General features: G+C 43.0%; 2 protein-coding genes across 3 annotated transcripts in view; both read right to left on the bottom strand.

Annotated features, from left to right (window-relative positions):
* The window catches only part of LOC140211489 (ATP-dependent clpX-like chaperone, mitochondrial), a 127,676-nt gene extending 125,719 nt beyond the window's left edge, over positions 1-1,957 (bottom strand). Inside the window, exon 1 of the mRNA XM_072281232.1 lies at positions 1,874-1,957. The gene's annotated coding sequence lies outside the window, so the exon portion shown is untranslated. The remainder of the gene's footprint in view (positions 1-1,873) is intronic.
* On the bottom strand, positions 163-19,793 carry lysmd3 (LysM, putative peptidoglycan-binding, domain containing 3). Of its 2 annotated transcripts, XM_072281235.1 has the most exons (4): positions 19,652-19,793; positions 17,836-17,895; positions 17,120-17,389; positions 163-2,658 (listed from the first exon to the last, which is right to left on the bottom strand). In XM_072281235.1, exons 3-4 carry the CDS (start codon positions 17,381-17,383, stop codon positions 2,017-2,019), a joined length of 906 nt encoding a protein of 301 aa, XP_072137336.1. In that variant the 5' UTR covers positions 17,384-17,389; positions 17,836-17,895; positions 19,652-19,793; the 3' UTR covers positions 163-2,016. The 2 variants fall into 2 exon arrangements, with proteins under 2 accessions (XP_072137336.1, XP_072137335.1); XM_072281234.1 differs by lacking the exon at positions 17,836-17,895.
* Positions 19,794-20,279: the final 486 nt, after the last annotated feature.

The raw sequence follows: 20,279 nt of genomic DNA, 5'->3' as shown, positions 1-20,279 counted from the left end.
CACCACCACCTCACAAGTGGCATACTAGAACACATTTAACCAATTCCTTGAAAATTATCCCATACTGAATTTGTAAATTGGAGAGTATTGCTGGGTGTGATCCCACTGGCAGGGGCCTCTTTCTGTACTTAATGTACAATCCTCTCAAACATAATCTGAATATCAATCGGAAATCGAGGCATCGAGTGCATCGAGGCTTCAATTTTTATTTGAAAAGAATATAAAGAATACTGTATAATTTAAAGCTTTAAGAATCAATAACTATTACATAATATGATAATTTTCAAAAGCCTCATTATTAACAGAATACACTCAGTGGCCATTTTATTAGGTATACCTACTCTTATTGCAAATATATAATTAGCCTATTATGTGGCAGCAACTCAATGCATAAAAGCATGCAGACATGGCCAAGAGATTCAATTGTTGTTCAGACCAAACAACAGAATGGGGTGAAATGCAATCAAAGTGATTTTCTCTGTGGAATGATGGTTGGTGCCAGACAGAGTGTTATGAGTATGCCAGAAACTGCTGACCTCCAGGGACTTTCATGCACAAGTCTCTAGAGTTTACAGAGAATGGTGCAAAAAACTGAAAATCATTCAGTGAGTGGCAGTTCTGTGGAAGAAAACACCTTGTTAATGAGACAGGTCAGAGAATGACCAAACTGGTTCAAGCTGACAGGAAGGAGACAGTAAATCAAATAACCACGTATTACAACAGTGGTGTGCAGAAGGTCACCTCTGAATGCACAACATGTTGAACCTTCAAGTGGATGATCTACAGCAGAAAACCAAAATGGATTCCACTCCACCTGTACCTAATAAGATGGCCACCGATAGTATATACGCATGTCTTCAATTATAGTATTTAACAGTCAATAAATATATTTTATATTAAAACTTATTTTCAGGCAGCAGAATCACTTTTTATATAAACAGCTGACTATGTGGTCCTCTGACATTTAGAATGTTTTTGCTTGCAGCTGTAATAAAGTGGTATAACCATTCTGACTACTGAAAGTCTACAAGGTATCACTCCAAAGTTTAAAGATCATGAAAGTGGGAATAAAATTAAATGCTTAATTTGTCAGTAGATGTCAGGTTTTGCATTTAAATCATATTTATGCTTTACCATTTGCTCAAAAAGAGTAATAGTGTATTTAATAACTAGGGTATTTTCACTAGTTATCGAATACAATTGAACCCCAAAAGAAAGCCTGGCTAATACTAATCAAGATCACATGACATTATTTAAATTAAGCTTTTGGTTAACATCATTGTTTACAAAATTATATTGCTGCATATTGAAAACTGGAAGGCCTAGATCAGGGGTCCCCAACCTTTTTTATGCCATGGACCGAGGGGTCTGTGGACCTGAGGTTGGGAACCCCTGCTCTAAAGAGTGGATGTGGAGAATTTTTCCTGTGGTGGCTGAGTTAAGGGCCAGAGGGCACAGCCTCAGGATAGAGGAATGTATATTTCAATCTAATTTGAAGAGTAATATCTTTAGCTGGAAGGCAGTGAACCTGTGGATTTCTTTGCCACAGATGGCTGTGGAGGCCAGGACATTGGGGATATTTAAAGCAGAGGTTGATAGGTTAATAGGGTGTCAAAGGTTACAGACAGAAGGCAGGAGAATGAGGTTGAGAGGGATCATAAATCAATCATGATAGAATGACAGAATAGACTTGATGGGCTGAATGGCCTAATTCCACTCCTATGTCTTATGGTCACCTGACTCCAGCCTAAACTATCTCACCCTTTAAATTTAGCCAATCATATATCAGTATCAGTTTTTATGTTATGTTGTCCTATAACATTGGAAGGCAAGTTTTGATGACCTATCAACTATTCTACAAACACTGACTCACTTTATTTCAATAGAAAGTTCATGACATGATGTAATTTTTGCAGCTCCTCCACATTACAATTCAAACTGATAACATGATGCAATTTTCCCCATTAGATAGGTAAGGCTTTGCACAGGACCAAAAAATGTGATAGACGATTGATGTCAGGTGTCAGATGGCTGAAGTTTTGAATTCACGTGATGCAGAGCTTCCTGTGAGTGGATTTTAGTCCTCTGCAAAGGATCAATTTCACTGTTATGCTTTGGGTCTTGCTGTACAATGTTAGTAACAGGTAGATGCGTCGATTCCATTGTTGAATGATGGCTTGTCTCAACCTTTACCAGAACTTCATAGTACAGTAAATAAAACAGAGGTGTAACAATTCCAACAATCAACATTATCATCACAGCGTTCCACCAGCGCATGCCCCAGTCTGCTCCATAATGGGGGTCTTTTCTTCGCGCGATTTTGCGATCTGCTGCTTGATAAAATGGCTGGGTAGATAATGCTGAAACCACCTCATTTAAATGCTCCCGAGTGGTGTCATTAGATTTTACTATCCTTTCTAAGTCTTTATCAACTTCTCTGAGAAAGTTGTCGGCATTTTCATTGGAAGAAGCGTCTACAGTTTTAAATTCCTGACACTGTGCATTAGATTCCAAGGCTACACGTGGAACCAGTCTTGAGGCAGCGGCATTGTGCCTCTCCCCCAGTAAAGTGATTTTCTTCACAGGAATTTTAATAGATCTGAGAGCAAAGAAGTCCTGGTCATTGATGAGGTTATTAACCCTCTTGATATCTGCAACCTGAAAAATATAAATGGTATTATATAGTTACATAATGATCAGAAAAGCAGTCAAACAGTTATGGTAGCATAGTCGTTAGCACAACGCTATCACGGGTCGGGGCACTGGAGTTCAGAGTTCAACTTTGGCATCCTTGTTAGTGTCTCCATGCAATGTGTGGGATTTTTCCCACCAGTCCAAAGACATACCAGGTAGGTGAATTGGTCATAACAAATCTCGTGATTTGGTTGTGGTTAAATCGGAGTTGTTGGGCAGCACAGCTTGAAGTGCCAGACCCATGCTGTATCTTAAAATAAATAAAAACCTATGGAAATTAACTTCTGAGAATGACGGCATCAACAAAATAGTTTCTACCAGACGACAGTCAAACTATGACAGCAATTAAAATGCACTTCCAACATTAAAGCTGTGAACTGTTTACTCTGGAGGTTATTTTGGGGGGAGACAGTATTATAGTGGTTAGTGTAGTGCTTTACAGCATCAGCCGTAAGATCAGGGTTCAATTCCTACCACTGTCTGCAAGGTGTTCACACGCTCTCCCTGTGACCCTGTGAGATTCTTCCGAGTGCTCTGGTCCCCTCCCAAAGACGTATGGGTTGGCTGATTACTAAGTTGTCGCACGCTTGTTGGCATCAGAAGCATTGTGACACTTGCACATCCTCGATGCAAAATGATGCATTTTACTGTATGGTTCAATGTACATATGACAAAGAAAGCTAATCTTTAATTTTTGAGAAGCTATTTTATTGATGTCCTCACTGAATAGGACAAACTATGGTTGCAAATCATATGTCAGAGCAGTGAACTCAGAGTTCTTCCAGCATTTTGTGTGCGTTGCTTGGTTTTCCAGCATCTGATCTGCAGATTTTCTCTTGTTTGTTTCTACCTTACCGTTGGTTTACTTTGATTTAGTACAGAAAAATAAAAGTTAGAGGTTAAAGTATAGATATGGAATAAAATGTGCAAATATGCACAAATGCCAGCAAGTATTTACAATGTAAACAGCATTACTATAGGGATGACCTACGAGAGGAAAGTCACACTGGTCAGGTCTCTGGCACTGAGTCTACCTCTGTGACCCATAAGGGAAGAGGGGAGAAGCAGCATGCCGTGGTGATAGTGGACTCATTACTTAGGGGAAGAGACAGGAAGTTCTGTGCGCAAGGAAGAGATCCCTGGATGGTATATTGCCTCCTGGGTGCCAGGATCCGGATTTCTCCGATCGAGTTATCAACATTCTTAAGTGGAAGGGTGATCAACCAGAAGTCATGGTACCAATGACAGGGGTAAGGACGAGTGACAATGTTCAGCATAGGGAGTTCAGAAAGTTAAGTTAAAGGGCAGGACCTCCAGGGTTGTGATCTCAGGACTGTTACCCATGCCATGTGCTAGTGAGGCCAGAACTACGAAGATTATACATAGAAACCATAGAAACTACAGCACAGAAACAGGCCTTTTGGCCCTTCTTGGCTGTGCTGAACCATTTTCTGCCTAGTCCCACTGACCTGCACACGGACCATATCCCTCCATACACCTCCCATCCATGTATCTGTCCAATTTATTCTTAAATGTTAATAAAGAACCCGCATTTATCACCTTGTCTGGCAGCTCATTCCATACTCTCACCACTCTCTGTGTGAAGAAGCCCCCACTAATGTTCCCTTTAGACTTTTCCCCCCTCACCCTTAACCCATGTCCTCTGGTTTTTTTCTCCCCTTGCCTCAGTGGAAAAAGCCTGCTTGCATTCACTCTATCTATACCCATCATAATTTTATATACCTCTATCAAATCTCCCCTCATTCTTCTACGCTCCAGGGAATAAAGTCCTAACCTATTCAACCTTTCTCTGTAACTGAGTTTCTCAAGTCCCAGCAACATCCTCGTAAACCTTCTCTGCACTCTTTCAACCTTATTTATATCCTTCCTGTAATTTAGTGACCAAAACTGAACACAATACTCCAGATTCGGCCTCACAATACTCCAGATTCGGCCTTATACAACCTCATCATAACATTTCAGCTCTTATACTCAATACTTTGATTAATAAAGGCCAATGTACCAAAAGCTCTCTTTACGACCCTTATCTACTTGTGACACCACTTTTAGGGAATTTTGTATCTGTATTCCCAGATCCCTCTGTTCTACTGCACTCCTCAGTGCCTTACCATTAACCTTGTATGTTCTACCTTGGTTTGTCCTTCCAACGTGCAATACCTCACACTTGTCTGTGTTAAACTCCATCTGCCATTTTTCAGCCCATTTTTCCAGCTGGTCCAAGTCCCTCTGCAGGCTCTGAAAACCTTCCTCACTGTCTACTACCTGGCCAAAAGAGTTGGTGTATAAAGTTTAATACATGGCCAAAGAGTTGGTGTATAAAGGAGGGCATAAGATTTTTGGATCATTGACTTCTTCCAGGGAAGGCGAGTCCTGCACAAAAGGGACAGCTTGCACCTGAACTGGAGGGGGACTATTATACTAGTGGGAAGATTTGTTAATGCAGCACAGTGGGGTTTAAACTAGAGTTGCAGGGGAATTGCACACAACATCAGGATAGAGGCCAGACCTATCAGAGATGAGGAGGAATTTCTTTAGCCAGGGAGTGGGTGAATCTGTGGAATTCTATGCCACAGGTCACTATGGAAGACAAGTCTTTTATGTATTTTTAAAGCAGAGGTTGATAGGTTCTTGAAGAGATATGGGGAGCAGACAAGAAATTGGGGTTGAGAGGAAAATTGGATCAGCCACGATAAAATGGCAGTGCAAGCTCTTATGGGGCAATATGGCCTAATTCTGCTCCTACATCTTATGGTCTTATAAAATAAAACTGTTTTAAAGTGCTTACAGTGCAGTGATGAGGGTAACAGATAGAAGGTGGTGGGGGTGCTAATGAGAATAGTAGATCAAATTAACTGCCCTGGGAGAAGAAATTATTAAGATGGTGTGAAGTTTTTGTTTTAATAGCCCAGCAGATTGACCTATCATTTTCTTGGATCATGAGGTTAGAATCTTTGGATTTCACTATGGGAGACATGAACTGACTTTCATTATCATCACTGTATGCATGTATAATATAGTACAGATTTTCTATGCATATAATAAATCTATGTCTATACAGGGATATATATAGTCAGAACTACAGTATATCATTTTTATCCAGAGTAGGTTCTCAAAGCATACTTGATGTGGACTTCAAAGTACAAAACCTTGCTTGACCAGCCTTTCTGTGAAGAGGGAGATTGGATAACAACGATGCAGTACTTTTAATGTATTCTGATTTCTGAATACCTTTGATAAGGTACAACATGAATATCAGATGAGCAAGGACAGAGGATGTGAAATAAACGGAGTGGACACTTAACTGAAACACAGTAGTCATAAGAAAGAGTAGCCTTTCACAATGACATGGTGGGAAGTAAAAGCCCACAGAGACTATATTAGACCATAAGACAAAGGAGCAGAAGTAGGCCATTCGGCCCAACGAGATTGCTCCACCATTTTATCATGAGCTGATCCATTTTATCCTATTTAGTCCCACTGCCCCGCCTTCTCACCATAACCTTTGATGCCCTGGCTACTCAGATACCTATCAATCTCTGCCTTAAATACACCCAATGACTTGGCCTCCACTGCTGCCTGTGGCAACAAATTCCATAGATTCACCACCCTCTGACTAAAAAAATTTCTCCGCATTTCTGTTCTGAAAGGGGGCCCTTCAATCCTGAAGTCATGCCCTCTCATATTAGACTCCCCCATCATGGGAAACAACTTTGCCACATCCACTCTGTCCATGCCTTTTAACATTCGAAATGTTTCTATGAGATCTCCCCTCATTCTTCTAAACTCCAAGGAATACAGTCCAAGAGCGGACAAACGTTCCTCATATGTTAATCCTCTCATTCCCAGAATCATTCTAGTGAATCTTCTCTGTACCCTCTCCAACGTCAGCACATCCTTTCTTAAATAAAGAGACCAAAACTGCCCACAGTACCCAAGTGAGGTCTCACCAGCGCCTTATAGAGCCTCAACATCACATCCCTGCTCCTATACTCTATTCCTCTAGAAATGAATGCCAACATTGCATTCGCCTTCTTCACTCCTGACTCAACCTGGAGGTTAACTTTAAGGGAATCCTGTACGAGGACTCCCAAGTCCCATTGCATCTCAGAACTTTGAATTCTTTCTCCATTTAAATAATAGTCTGCCCGTTTATTTTTTCTGCCAAAGTGCATAACCATACACTTTCCAACATTGTACTTCATTTGCCACTTCTCTGCCCATTCTTCCAATCTATCCATGTCTCTCTGCAGACTCTCCGTTTCTTCAGCACTACCGGCCCCTCCACCTATCTTCGTATCATCAGCAAACTTAGCCACAAAGCCATCTATTCCATAATCCAAATCGTTGATGTACAACATAAAAAGAAGCGGCCCCAACATGGACCCCTGTGGAACACCAGTGGTAACCGGCAGCCAACCAGAATAGGATCCCTTTATTCCCACTCTCTGTTTCCTGCCAATCAGCCAACGCTCTATCCACGTATGTAACTTTCCTGTAATTCCATGGGCTCTTATCTTGTTAAGCAGCCTCATGTGTGGCACCTTGTCAAAGGCGTTCTGAAAATCCATAATCCATATTATTTCGATAAACACAGGAGATTCTGCAGGTGTTAGAAATCCAAAGCAACACACCCAAAATGCTGGAGAAAGTTGGGAGGTCAGGCAGTATCTGTGGAGAGGATTAAACAGTCAATGTTTCAGGCCGAGACTCTTCATTGGGACAGAAACGAAGTGGGCAGAAGCCAGAATAAAGTGGGAGGAATCGGGGAGAGAAAAGGTCTCAGCCTGAAACGTTGCTGTTTACTCCCCTCCACAGATATTGCCTGAGCTGCTGAGTTACCCAGATTTTGTGTGATGTGTACATAGCATTTTTTCTTAATCAGATGCTGTACTTCCATATTTATTGAAGATACAAAACTAGAAGGGATAGTTAAGACTGAGGAGGACTGCAAGAAATTACAGTAAAACATTAATAGACTTGCAGATAGGCACAATATTAGCAAATTGATTTCAATGCAAAGTCATTGGAGTGGAGAATTATCAGCTGCATAGACTGGCTAGACTGAAATTGCTGCAATTTCTATACAATATTGTTTTGAGATAAAATTTCTCTGCCTGGCAGAATGTAGTTCTGAAGAAATGAGCTGTTAATAATTCTCAAGAGGATTGAGGGATTGAAAGATATTGGGATATGGATTGGGAAGGTCATGGAGGATTCAAACAGCATTAATAATAATAGCTATTGCAGGGGTGTCAAACTACTGGCCCACGGGATGATTTGGGGAGAAAAAAGTATATTCACGACCATTCATTATGTATCTGTACGGCAGCCGCTCTCTCTCCCATCGCTGTCTGTGCCACCTGCTGCGCTGGCAGCTTGTGTGTACTTAGAAAACAATAGGCGGCAGTTAACCACCCGCAGTGTACAAGCACTTACCACCCTGCACTGAAGACCACTAGGGCCCCACTTACATCGTCAGACACAGTATAAACACACAGAGTACTCAGGTAAGTAACACCTGTAGCAAGGCTGAGACTGTTTGCTGCTGTGGTTCAAAATGTTACCCAAAAGTTGACACTGGAGGTCGGATATTCAACGATAATTGGAAAGATCGTTTTTTCTTCTGTGAGGTCAACGGCAAACCTGTGTGTCTGATATGCTCGCAACAAATGGCTGTGGCGATATCAAACGATACGATGAGACATCACATGGAGAAAAATATGACAAGTACTTAGGACGACTCAGAACGCAGGAGGTAAACGAGCTTGAAGCAGCTCTGAAAAAACAGCGATCAGTGTTCACCAAAAGTCGGGAGACTCATGATGGAGCTGTCAAGGCCAGCTATATTATTGCCAACAAAATAGCAGCTGCGTCAAAGCCATACTCAGAAGGGGAATTCATCAAAGCATGCATGCTGATGGCAGCTGAGCTGATGTGCCCTAAGAGACGAGACAGGCTTTTGGTAATATCAGCTTGTCAAAAAATACTGTGGCAGAGAGAATCAGGGACCTTGCAGGAGATTTGAACAGTCAACTAAAAGACAAAGTGAAGTCATTTATTGCCTTCTGTATTGTAATTGATGAGAGCAACGACGTGACTGATATAGCTCAATTGGGAATATTTATTTGTGGTGTTGATGCATCTTTGACCGTCACCGAGGAGTTTGTGGAGATGGTCATGACAAACAACGGCGAACGATGTTTTCTCCAGCCTCGTCGAGGCCTTGGACAGACCGGGGGTTGCCTGGTCGGGAAAAAGGCAGGTGTTGTTGCGAAATTCAGAGAGCAAGTTCAGACAGAAAATCCAGAGCAGGAATTCTGGAATTTTCATTGTATTATACACCAAGAGGCGTTATGTAGCAGCAGCCTGAAAATGGACAATGGGATTTAGTAATCAAAATCGGGAGAAGATGGCAGCGCGACGCAGCTCGCAGTGGCCACTCCGGTGATGATGTCTGTTATTTGTCAAGTAGGGTGCCATGCACAATCCTGATTTGATGGAGACGGACGTGAGAGCACGTGGGAACATCTGGCGAAACTTCTAAAATGCCTGCTTCGCTGCTGCTGCTACTGTGTGGTCCAGAATCTCCGGAGGGGAAGGCCCCAAGTCCTCAGCAGAGGATGGTGCTCGGAGAGGCTGTGTCGGAGGCTTGAAATTTTCAGACGGACTCAGAGTCCGCAGCAGTCGGGCGCTTCCAATGGTGCTGCATAGGCAAGTTTGTAGTGCTTGGAGGTTCATGGCAGGGAGAGTTTCTCCCTTCTGCTGCCTGCGTGAGATGATGAAGCTATTGGGACTTTGAGACTTTTTTTAACTCTGCCCATGGTCTGCTCTTTATTAAATTATGGTATTGCTTTGTACTGTTGTAACTATATGTTATAATTATGTGGTTTTGTCAGTTCTAGTCTTGGTTTGTCCTGTGTTTTCTTGTGATATCATTCTGGAGGAACCTTGTATCATTTTTTTAATGCATGCATTTCTAAATGACAATAAACGAGGACTGAGTGTCCTCATAATCTAATTTTATTAGAGCCAAAGAACTCAAGCCATTGGCAATTTAACACTCTTTTGTCCGAAAGTAATATTGGACACAGCCAACCCTACCACACCGAAGTCCGCTGGTTGAGCAGAGGGGTTGTGCTCAAGTGTTCTTTTCAATTACATGTGGAAATTGGATTATTCATCAACGAGAAAGGGAAGCCAGTGGCAAAGCTGGATGACCCAGACTGGCTTCATGATCTTGCACTTCTGGTGGATATAACAGAGCACTTAAACATGCTTAATGTTAACATGTAAGGCTGTAAAAAAACTTGTTACGGAATACTACGACTGCATTCGTGCCTTTCAGATTAAATTAGGCCTGTGGGAGATGCAACTATTCTGGAGCAACCCAGCTCATTTCCCCTCTTTGCAGTCTGTGTGTGTCGCTCCTGGGAATAATGACAACATGGACAGGTACAAGGACAAAATATCATGGCTGAGAAGTGAGTTTCAGAATCGTTTCCAAGTCTTCACTCAGCTTGAGAAGGAATTCTCACTATTCTGCTCGCCGTTTACCGTCAACACAGCATCAGTTGTGCCGGAGGAACTAATGGAACTAATTGAAATTCAGTGTAACTCGGCTTTGAAATATAAATTTGAGACTGTGGGTCTGGACTCATTCTATCATTACCCGGGACAGATGTATCCCAAGATGACAGACACTGCCTCAAAGATCCTTTGCATGTTCGGGACAACATATCTCTGTGAGCAGGCATTCTTCATAATGAACATTAACAAATCTGAACTGCGCTCGCAGCTGACACACGGACATCTAAATGACATTATGAAAATCACAACTGCCCAGAAACTGGTCCCTGATGTTGACAGGCTGGTTAAAGCCAAGAGAAGTCAGGTGTCTGGAACCAGCAAGTGAAAAATGAGTGACACTGTTTGACGTACTGCGACATGTAGGCAAAATGCATTATGAAATATTGAGTGTCATAATATTGCGATTCATTTATTTTCTGACTATTCTATTATTGTAAATGTGATCACTTCAATAAAAATTAGAGGTTAACTGTGTTCATTGTCTGAATTTGATTGCTGGAAGCAGGCTAATAAAAATTAGGTGCAGTTGAGTAGCCTACATTTACAATTTGTTTCATTAGGTCTACATTTGTGTCTGCTAATGTTCAATTTCAAATGGTTTATTAATGGAAAGGGTGTGGTTCCCAAAACACTTAGCCAAAATAGCATCATTCTTTCTCTCTCATCACAACTTTCTTGTAGCCTACGACTGTAGGTTAATACTAATCATAAAAATGCTTGCTATGCAATCTTCTTCATAAGAAACGAAATTCGTAAAGTGAAACACTTTGTACTTATAGCAGAGACCAAGACACGAAAGCAGATTGAAAAAAATGAAGGCAACGAAACCTGTGGGAGCACGTGTGCATGCACAACTGATCCAGCCCGCATGAAGTCGCATTTTGCCCAATCTGGCCCGTGACCTGAAATGAGTTTGACACCCCTGAGCTATTGCCTGACTGGCAACCACTCAAAATCTTGACTTTATAAACCCCTATCTGGAATGGGGGGGCTACGGTTCGGGGATCAGATAAAAGTTGCAAAATTGCAAACTCCATCAGCTCCATCATGGATACTAGCCTCCACATCATCTAGGAAACCTTCAAAAGATGATGGCCTAAAAAGGTAGCATGCATCATTAAGGACTTCATCACCCAGGATGTGCCCTCTCCTCATTGCTACCATCAAGGAGGTGGCACAGGAGCCTGAAGTCGCACATTCAACATTTTAGAAACAGCTTCTTCCCCTCTGCTATCAGATTTCAACACTTGGGGATTTTGCTCCAAGTGAAATAGTATGCAGTATCTTTTTGTTTCCTCTAACACTCTCCGCTCCTCCCATCTGTTTGTCTACGCCATTTAATATTTTACTCATCAATAGCACAACCATAAGACATAGGAGAGAATTAGGCCATGTGGCCCATCAAGTCTGCTCCGCCATTCAATCATGGCTGATCATTTTTTTGATCTCCTCCTCAATCCTAGTTGCCAGACTTCTCCCCATAACCTTTGATGCCATGTCCAATCAAGAACCTATCACTCTCTGCCTTAAATACACCCAACAACCTGGCCTCCACAGTTGAATGTGGCAACAAATTCCACAAATTCACCCTCCTTTGGCTAAAGAAACATCTCTGCATGTGTTTTGAAAGGGCGCCCCACTATCCTAGGGCTGTGTCCTCTTGTCCTAGACTCTCCCACCATGGGAAACATCCTTTCCACATCTACTCTGTCTAGGCCCTTCAACATTTGAAAGGTTTCAATGAGATCCCCCCTCATCCTTCTTAATTCCAGCAAGTACAGGCCCAGAGTCATCAAACATTCCTCTTATGATAAGCCTTTCATTCCTGGAATCATCCTTGTGAACTCCTCTGGACCCTCTCCAATGCCAGCACATCTTTTCTAAGATGAGGGGCCCAAAACGGTTCACAATACTCAAGGCGAGGCCTCACCAGTGCCTTATAAAGCCTCAGCATCACATCCTTACTCTTGTATTCTAGACCTTTTGAAATGAATGCTAGCATGGCATTTGCCTTCCTCACCACCAACTCAACCTGCAAGTTAACCTTCAGGGTGTTCTGCAGAAGGACTCCCAAGTCCCTTTGCATCTCAGATTCCTGGATTTTCTCCCCATTTAGAGTATAGTCCGTACATTTATTTCTACTACCAAAGTGCATAACCATGCATTTTCCAACATTGTATTTCATTTGCCACTTTCTTGCCAATTCTCATCTAAGTCCTTCTGCATCCTACCCATTTCCTCAACACTATCTGCCCCGCCACCAATCTTCATATCATCTGCAAACTTGGCAACAAAGCCATCTATTCCATCATCTAAATCATTTATATACAGCATAAAAAGTGGTCCAAACACTGACCCCTGCAGAACACCACTAGTCACTGGCAGCCAACCAGAAAAGGATCCTTTTATTCCCACTCGCTGCCTCTTACCAATCAGCCAATGCTCTAACCATGTTAGTAACTTTCCTGTAATAGCATGGGCTCTTAACTTAGTAAACAGCCTCATGTGTGGCATCTTGTCAAAGGCCCTTTGTAAGTCCAAATATACAGCATCCACCGCATCCCCTTTATCTATCCTACTTGCAATCTCCTCAAAGAACTCCAACAGGTTCATCAGGCAGGATTTACCCTGAAGGAAACCATGCTGACTTTGTACTATCTTGTCCTGTGTCACCAAGTACTCCATCACCTCATCCTTAACAATTGACTCTAACTTCCCCAATCTCTTTGCAGTCTTTCCAAAGTTTCAAAATTATCACCTGTTGACTATTAAAATGTCACATACTGTCAACAATTAAAAGGCACTCGTACAACAAATAACAATCATTAGCGTAACACCACCAGTTCAACACTACTTGCCTTTTTTTATATTGCAGTTTTTTGTACATTGTTTGTCTGCCCTGTTGGTGTGGGCTTTCATTGATTCTGGTTATTGGATTTATTGAGTTTGCCCACAAGAAAATGAATCTCAAGGCTGTATAAGGTGGCATATACATATGTACTTTGATAATAAATTTAATTTGAACTTTGAATATGCAAATTTCTACCAGCAGCTGCAGGGATTTAATATTCAATACAGTCAGCCCTCTGTATCTGCGGGGGATTAGATCCGGGACCTCCCACGGACACCAAATTCCGCGGATGCTCAAGTCCCGTATATAGAATGGCATAGTATTTGCCTATAACCTACAAATATCCTCCTGTATACTTTAAATCATCTCTAGATTACTTATAATACCTAATACAATGTAAATACTATGTAAATAGTTGTTATACTGTATTGTTTAGGGAATAATGACAAGAAAAAAAGTCTGTACATGTTCAGTACAAACGCAACCATGTAGCTCTTCTGGGAATGTTGATGCTGCCTCGGAATCAGCTGATGGCAATTCTCCTGTGATCTTTAAGTTCTTGAGGCTGTCGCGCTTTACATAGCTAGCCAGCTATCCCTTTCTAGCCTTAAACTCCTTCCTCTCGCTCACAACGCAAGTAGCGAACAAACGAGACGCGAGGTGAACAATGTTCAACCAATGAGTAATACTTTTTATCATCTCTAGATTACAGTACTTTACTCTCCGTCTTAGCCTTTGAGAAATTGCTTTGACCACTTAATTGCTTTTAGGAGTCATTTTTTCCACAGAAACAAAGGATACACACTACACAAGTAGCGACCCAACGAGACACAAGGCGAACAATGCTCAAACAACAAGTGTTGGAGAACTTCCGGGTTTTTTTTCTGATCCTGATCCGCGGTTGGTTGAATCGGCAGATGCAGAACCCGCGAATACAGAGGGCCAAATGTAATCATATTTAAATGAAAAAAGTCAACAGAAAATCAAAAATACAAGAGATAAGTAAAATCCAGAGTAATGCACACACGAAATACTACAGGAACTCAGCATATCAGGCAGCATCTATGGAGGGGGGGAAAAAAAAACAATCGACAACATCTCAGCCCAAAACTGTTTATTCCTCTCCATAGATGCTGCCTCACCTCCAGAGTTCCTACAGCTTTCTGTGCATGTTACAACAGAAATTCAAACCAGATGATAAATTTTACATATAGGGCCCCCGATATGTGGGTGTGATGAATTTAGAGATAGAAAATACTACATTGTTCTGAACACCTTTTATAAAGTCATTGCTAACATAGAAACATAGAAAATAGGTGCAGGAGTAGGCCATTCGGCCCTTCGAGCCTGCACCGCCATTTATTATGATCATGGCTGATCATCCAACTCAGAACACCGCCCCAGCCTTCCCTCCATACCCCCTGACCCCCGTAGCCACAAGGGCCATATCTAACTCCCTCTTAAATATAGCCAATGAACTGGCCTCAACTGTTTCCTGTGGCAGAGAATTCCACAGATTCACCACTCTCTGTGTGAAGAAGTTTTTCCTAATCTCAGTCCTAAAAGGCTTCCCCTCTATCCTCAAACTGTGACCCCTCGTTCTGGACTTCCCCAACATCGGGAACAATCTTCCTGCATCTAGCCTGTCCAATCCCTTTAGGATCTTATACGTTTCAATCAGATCCCCCCTCAATCTTCTAAATTCCAACGAGTACAAGCCCAGTTCATCCATTCTTTCTTCATATGAAAGTCCTGCCATCCCAGGAATCAATCTGGTGAACCTTCTCTGTACTCCCTCTATGGCAAGGATGTCTTTCCTCAGATTAGGGGACCAAAACTGCACACAATACTCCAGGTGCGGTCTCACCAAGGCCTTGTACAACTGCAGTAGTACCTCCCTGCTCCTGTACTCAAATCCTCTCGCTATAAATGCCAGCATACCATTCGCCTTTTTCACCGCCTGCTGTACCTGCATGCCCACTTTCAATGACTGGTGTATAATGACACCCAGGTCACGTTGCACCTCCCCTTTTCCTAATCGGCCACCATTCAGATAATAATCTGTTTTCCTATTTTTGCCACCAAAGTGGATAACTTCACATTTATCCACATTAAATTGCATCTGCCATGAATTTGCCCACTCACCCAACCTATCCAAGTCACCCTGCATCCTCTTAGCATCCTCCTCACAGCTAACACTGCCACCCAGCTTCGTGTCATCCGCAAACTTGGAGATGCTGCATTTAATTCCCTCATCCAAGTCATTAATATATATTGTAAACAACTGGGGTCCCAGCACTGAGCCTTGCGGTACCCCACTAGTCACCGCCTGCCATTCTGAAAAGGTCCCGTTTATTCCCACTCTTTGCTTCCTGTCTGCTAACCAACTCTCCACCCACACCAATACCTTACCCCCAATACCGTGTGCTTTAAGTTTGCACACTAATCTCCTGTGTGGGACCTTGTCAAAAGCCTTCTGAAAATCCAAATATACCACATCCACTGATTCTCCCCTATCCACTCTACTAGTTACATCCTCAAAAAATTCTATGAGATTCATCCAGATATAGTACAGATTTAGCAGTACGATATCCAAGATGCCAAACGCAGACTTAAATAATTCAGGACTTATTCAAATGAACATAAACTATTTGGAGGGATTACAAGTATTCAAAACTATTTACTCTTGCAGATCAACCACAAACACAAAATTCTGAAGATTTTCTTAATTCGTACAATATAGCTGATACTGCCAAGGCTACATTTAACGCCTCTTCTTTGTGGTGCTGAACTCCGCCAAGGACTGCCCCAAGCCTGGCTGTGAAAGGAGAAGGGTGGGCAAAGGGCTAGCAACCTTATCCTGTAAAAACCCAGTGCTATAAAAACGTCAACAGAAGCTCCAAGGATCTCATCCCTGGGAGAAGAAGGATCTGACACCAAGATGGGCTACACCTGGAAACAACGCAAAAGACTGGCCCTGGATAGAAGACTCTGGCAAGCTAGTAGCACTTAATTGGTGATAGTACTAGCAGAGACAAGAGGAAAAATTAGGAGACAACTTTCAGTGAAAAGATTTTGATAACATATTAACCACAAGTGGCTACAGCAGTGAAGGCAGGCTTGGTAGATAAATACACTCAGTGAAAATGGTATCAGGGAAGGAAGGAAACAGGAATACAAAAGAGTCTTAAAATAGGATGAAAATTATCAAGCACGACTATCCTCATCCTGAAACGTCTATCATAAATTTAATTATTGCATAAGTTACTTTCTTGAAAGGATATTAGAATTGTTCTCCAATCTTGGCAATCCATTTGCAAACGTTTCATCACTATAAAAGGAGACATCATCAGTGCGCTGTTCATTTGTGGCGAGTCCTTTTAATACTTATCCATCAAATGACTGTCATTATGATATGGGAAGGGGGTTTTGTCACTAACTGGTTGTGCATTGTGCTCTGGTATTTTTCCCGTATTGACTTATAAATAGGATCGAGGTCTACATGTCTGTTTTCAGCAAACAATACTGTAAACAGACACGTTGACCTCGATCCTATATTCTGAATTGAGGACCAATCAATTGATTGATAAGTCTATAAAGGCCAAACATTCAGAGGACGCACAAATGAACAGCACACTGGAAATTAAATTTTGATGAAATGTTTAATAAAAGAACTGTATAATGAAACACAGCATTGGAAATCTTTTTGGGACTTGGAAAATATTTTACAAGTGAAACTTCTGCCATTTGACTAATTTGGAATTAATACCGGGGGTGGGGGGGGGGGGGGAGAGAACTGGTCTGTAGTCACTCCTTGTGTTTATTCTTGTTTACATTTAATAGAATATTCTACTTTTATATATATAAATATTTCCAATGCTCTGTTCCACCTATGGCTTCCTTTACCATTCCTCCCACCCCTTCTCTGCAACAATCCTCTATGTTACTAATCAAATCATCACTTACAGTACAGCAATACTGCAAAGCAAGTGCATTCAAGGTGTCACCCTCTTGTATTTCTCGAACCAGGTACACAATATCGTCCAATCGATCTTTAGATGCAGTTCTTCGAATTTTCTCCTTCCCTCTTGGCCTAAGCTCAAAGCATTCTATGTCCTCTTCTGAAAGTTCATTTTCCGAAGCCGTGCTGTTGGCAAAGACATAAACATTGCCTCCCAACGACTGCTGAATAGTTGCTGGCAGAAAATGAGCTTGGCTCCTCCCTGTCATGGTTAACTGTAAGAAAGGTATAACAATGATTAATCTAGTATTGCCAAACAAAACATTCAATCACAAAACAGGTATAAATTAATAATTCAAGCCATTCTAACACATTAGTGCAGCATCCAGCTATCTTGTTAAGGTTAGTAATTGTTCTGACATTATCTTGCTGTATAATCAACTCTACTGCTTCCTTCCAAAGAACATATTTACAAATTTCATTTCATTATCTATTAATAGTGCTTGCCTCAAGAGCATTCTGGTTGCTTGGGCCAAAGGTTAATTGGGGAAGATGCTTATTTGGCACAACTATTAAATCACAAAAACCAATCAAGAAATTAGCCTCTTAACTGGGACAGGAGACTGTTGCCAGTTTCTAACTAGTGTTAGTTGAGTGCATGTGTGGCCACTAGGCACTACACTGTGCTTAGAGTAGCATCAGTTGTATGTGTTCACCATACCTGGAGAAATAAGCAGCCGATTTGGAACTGCTTTCCTCACCACGGTTTCATGCATTCAGGCTTGGAGATTCCAGAAACAGTTGGGAATGAAAATGGAACAATTTCACTACTTCAGTAAGTTAGGAGCTACGAAGAATTTGACGGTATCAATCAACAATGATCTTGAATGGTACAATGGAAATGAAGATTTAGATGATTGTCAAAAGGATTGTGTGAAGGCAGTCCCTTAACTGCATTAAGTGTCTGTGTGACTTTCAAGAGTCTATCAAAATAACTCAGCAGCATGCAGTGAATTCCTTTGTCAATAACCATTAGAAACTAATACTCAGTTTTATGGTACGTAGCAGTAATTTTGGTAGTTCTAATTTGTTCTGTATTTCATTTAGGTATACAATTTGTTACTCAGTTAAATGGTAGTTTTGACTTTTATACATTTTAAATAATCCATAAGGCTTCACCTAATTCAGACAGCTGCTTAATTGGGTCAAAATGTACTGGTCTCAAAGTCTCCCAGTTAACTGGAATCCACTATGTGTGTGGGGGCATACAATCGAATTTATGCAAACAAGCTACCTTATGTAAATATAATTATTGTGTTTGTTTTTAAATTGTGTTCTTTATCTTGTTGTGTTTTTTTGTGCTGCATCAGATCCAGAGTAACAATTATGTCATTCCCCTTTAAATTTATGTTCTGGAAATGATGTTAAACAATCTTGGATTGTTTACTGCATTTGATAATTCCAGGATCTGTTTTTTTTTAAAGAATTGTAGCTTGTTATATTCTCACAATAAAATGTATAAATTGTAAAATACATTCAAAAATCTACTTAAAACATTTGCAAAATTACTTGAAATTAGATTGTGGCCTCAAATAATGTCTCCCTCCTCCCCCCTCATCCAGTTCTTTCCCCTCCCCATCACTAGCCCCCATCTCCTCCTCCCAAACTCTCCCCACTTCCCCAGCCCCCATCTCTCCCCCACCTCCCCCAGCCCCATCTCCTCCTCCACTTCCCCCGGCCCCCATCTCTCCACTTCCCCCTGCCATCTCCTCCCCCACCTCTCCACTTCTCCTGCCCCATCTCCTCTCCCACTTCCCCATCTCCTCCACTTCCCCCTGCCCCATCTCCTCCCCCACTTCCCCCAGCCCCATCTCCTCCTCCACTTCCCCCGGCCCCCATCTCTCCACTTCCCCATCTCCTCCCCCACTTCCCCCTGCCATCTCCTCCCCCACCTCTCCACTTCCCCTGCCCCATCTCCTCCCCCACTTCCCCCGGCCCCATCTCCTCCCCCGCTTCCCCATCTCTCCACTTCCCCTGCCCCATCTCCTCTCCCACTTCCCCATCCCCATCTCCTCCCCCACTTCCCCCTACCCCATCTCCTCCCCCACTTCCCCATCTCTCCCCCACTTCCCCTGCCCCCATTTCTCCCCCACTTCCCCCTGCCCCATCTCTCCCCCACTTCCCCCTGCCCCCATCTCTCCCCCACTTCCCCCTGCCCCCATCTCTCCCCCACTTCCCCTGCCCCCATCTCTCCCCCACTTCCCCCTGCCCCCATCTCTCCCCCACTTCCCCCTCCCCCATCTCTCCCCCACTTCCCCTGCCCCCATCTCTCCCCCACTTCCCCATCTCCTCCCCCACTTCCCCTGCCTGCCCCATCCCTCCCCCACTTCCCCTGCCTGCCCCATCCCTCCCCCACTTCCCCCTACCCTCATCTCTCCCTACCCCATCCCTCACCCCTCAAGCCCGTTAACAGGTAATCTGCCCCCCCTCCCCGAAGAGAGATGCGCCGTTGAGCCACGCAGATCGACTTGGCTCACCTGCTCGGCCCGCCGGTGCCATCTCGTCAGCGCGGAGCGGGCTGCATGGCCGTCAGGTATCCGAGGGAGTGGGGCTCACCGTTACCGCTACGACGACGGCCCGAAGCTGCGACACCAGGAATCGACGCCCCGAATCTGCCAGGTCAGCGAAGCCGAAATCTCGCGAGAAGGGGGCGGGGCGAGGGGGGGAGCGTGAGGGGAGGGGCGTGGCGAAAGAATGAACATGAATAGGAGGGGGATGGGGTGGAGAGGGAAAGAGGAGGGAAAGGAGGGGAGAATGAGGATGGACAGGGAGAGGAGGGAGAGAGGTAAAAAGGAGAGGAAGAATTCCAAGGAGAGGCGAATTGAGGAAGGGGGGTCCAGGGGGAGAGAGGAGAGAGGATCCGTAGAGAAGGGGAGATCCTGGGAGTGTGAATGCAGGATGGTATGTTGGTTAGAAAGAACTGTGTGGGTGGTGAGTTTCTTTTAGGCACTATCTGGTCTTATGCTCCTCGGTAGACACACGGGTTTGGGAGATGCTGTAGGAGAAACCCAGTTATTAACTTAACTTACTTAAGTGCTTCTGTAGAAGAGGGAATGCATATCTAGGGTGGAGTACAGTCTGAGGTTAAGTAGCTTGCTCTGTCCT

This window comes from Mobula birostris, chromosome 17, assembly GCF_030028105.1.
Source record: "Mobula birostris isolate sMobBir1 chromosome 17, sMobBir1.hap1, whole genome shotgun sequence".
Classification (NCBI taxonomy): Eukaryota; Metazoa; Chordata; class Chondrichthyes; order Myliobatiformes; family Myliobatidae; genus Mobula; species Mobula birostris.
Note: the sequence above shows the minus strand (reverse complement) of the source record. Positions and strands in the feature narration are given on the sequence as shown.

Coding starts and splice junctions, on each gene's coding strand:
- lysmd3 (XM_072281235.1), bottom strand. CDS start 17,383: ATGACAGGGAGGAGCCAAGCTCATTTTCTGCCAGCAACTATTCAGCAG. Junction 2,659..17,119: donor CTTTGCAGTATTGCTGTACT/GTAAGTGATGAT, acceptor TATATTTTTCAG/GTTGCAGATATCAAGAGGGT.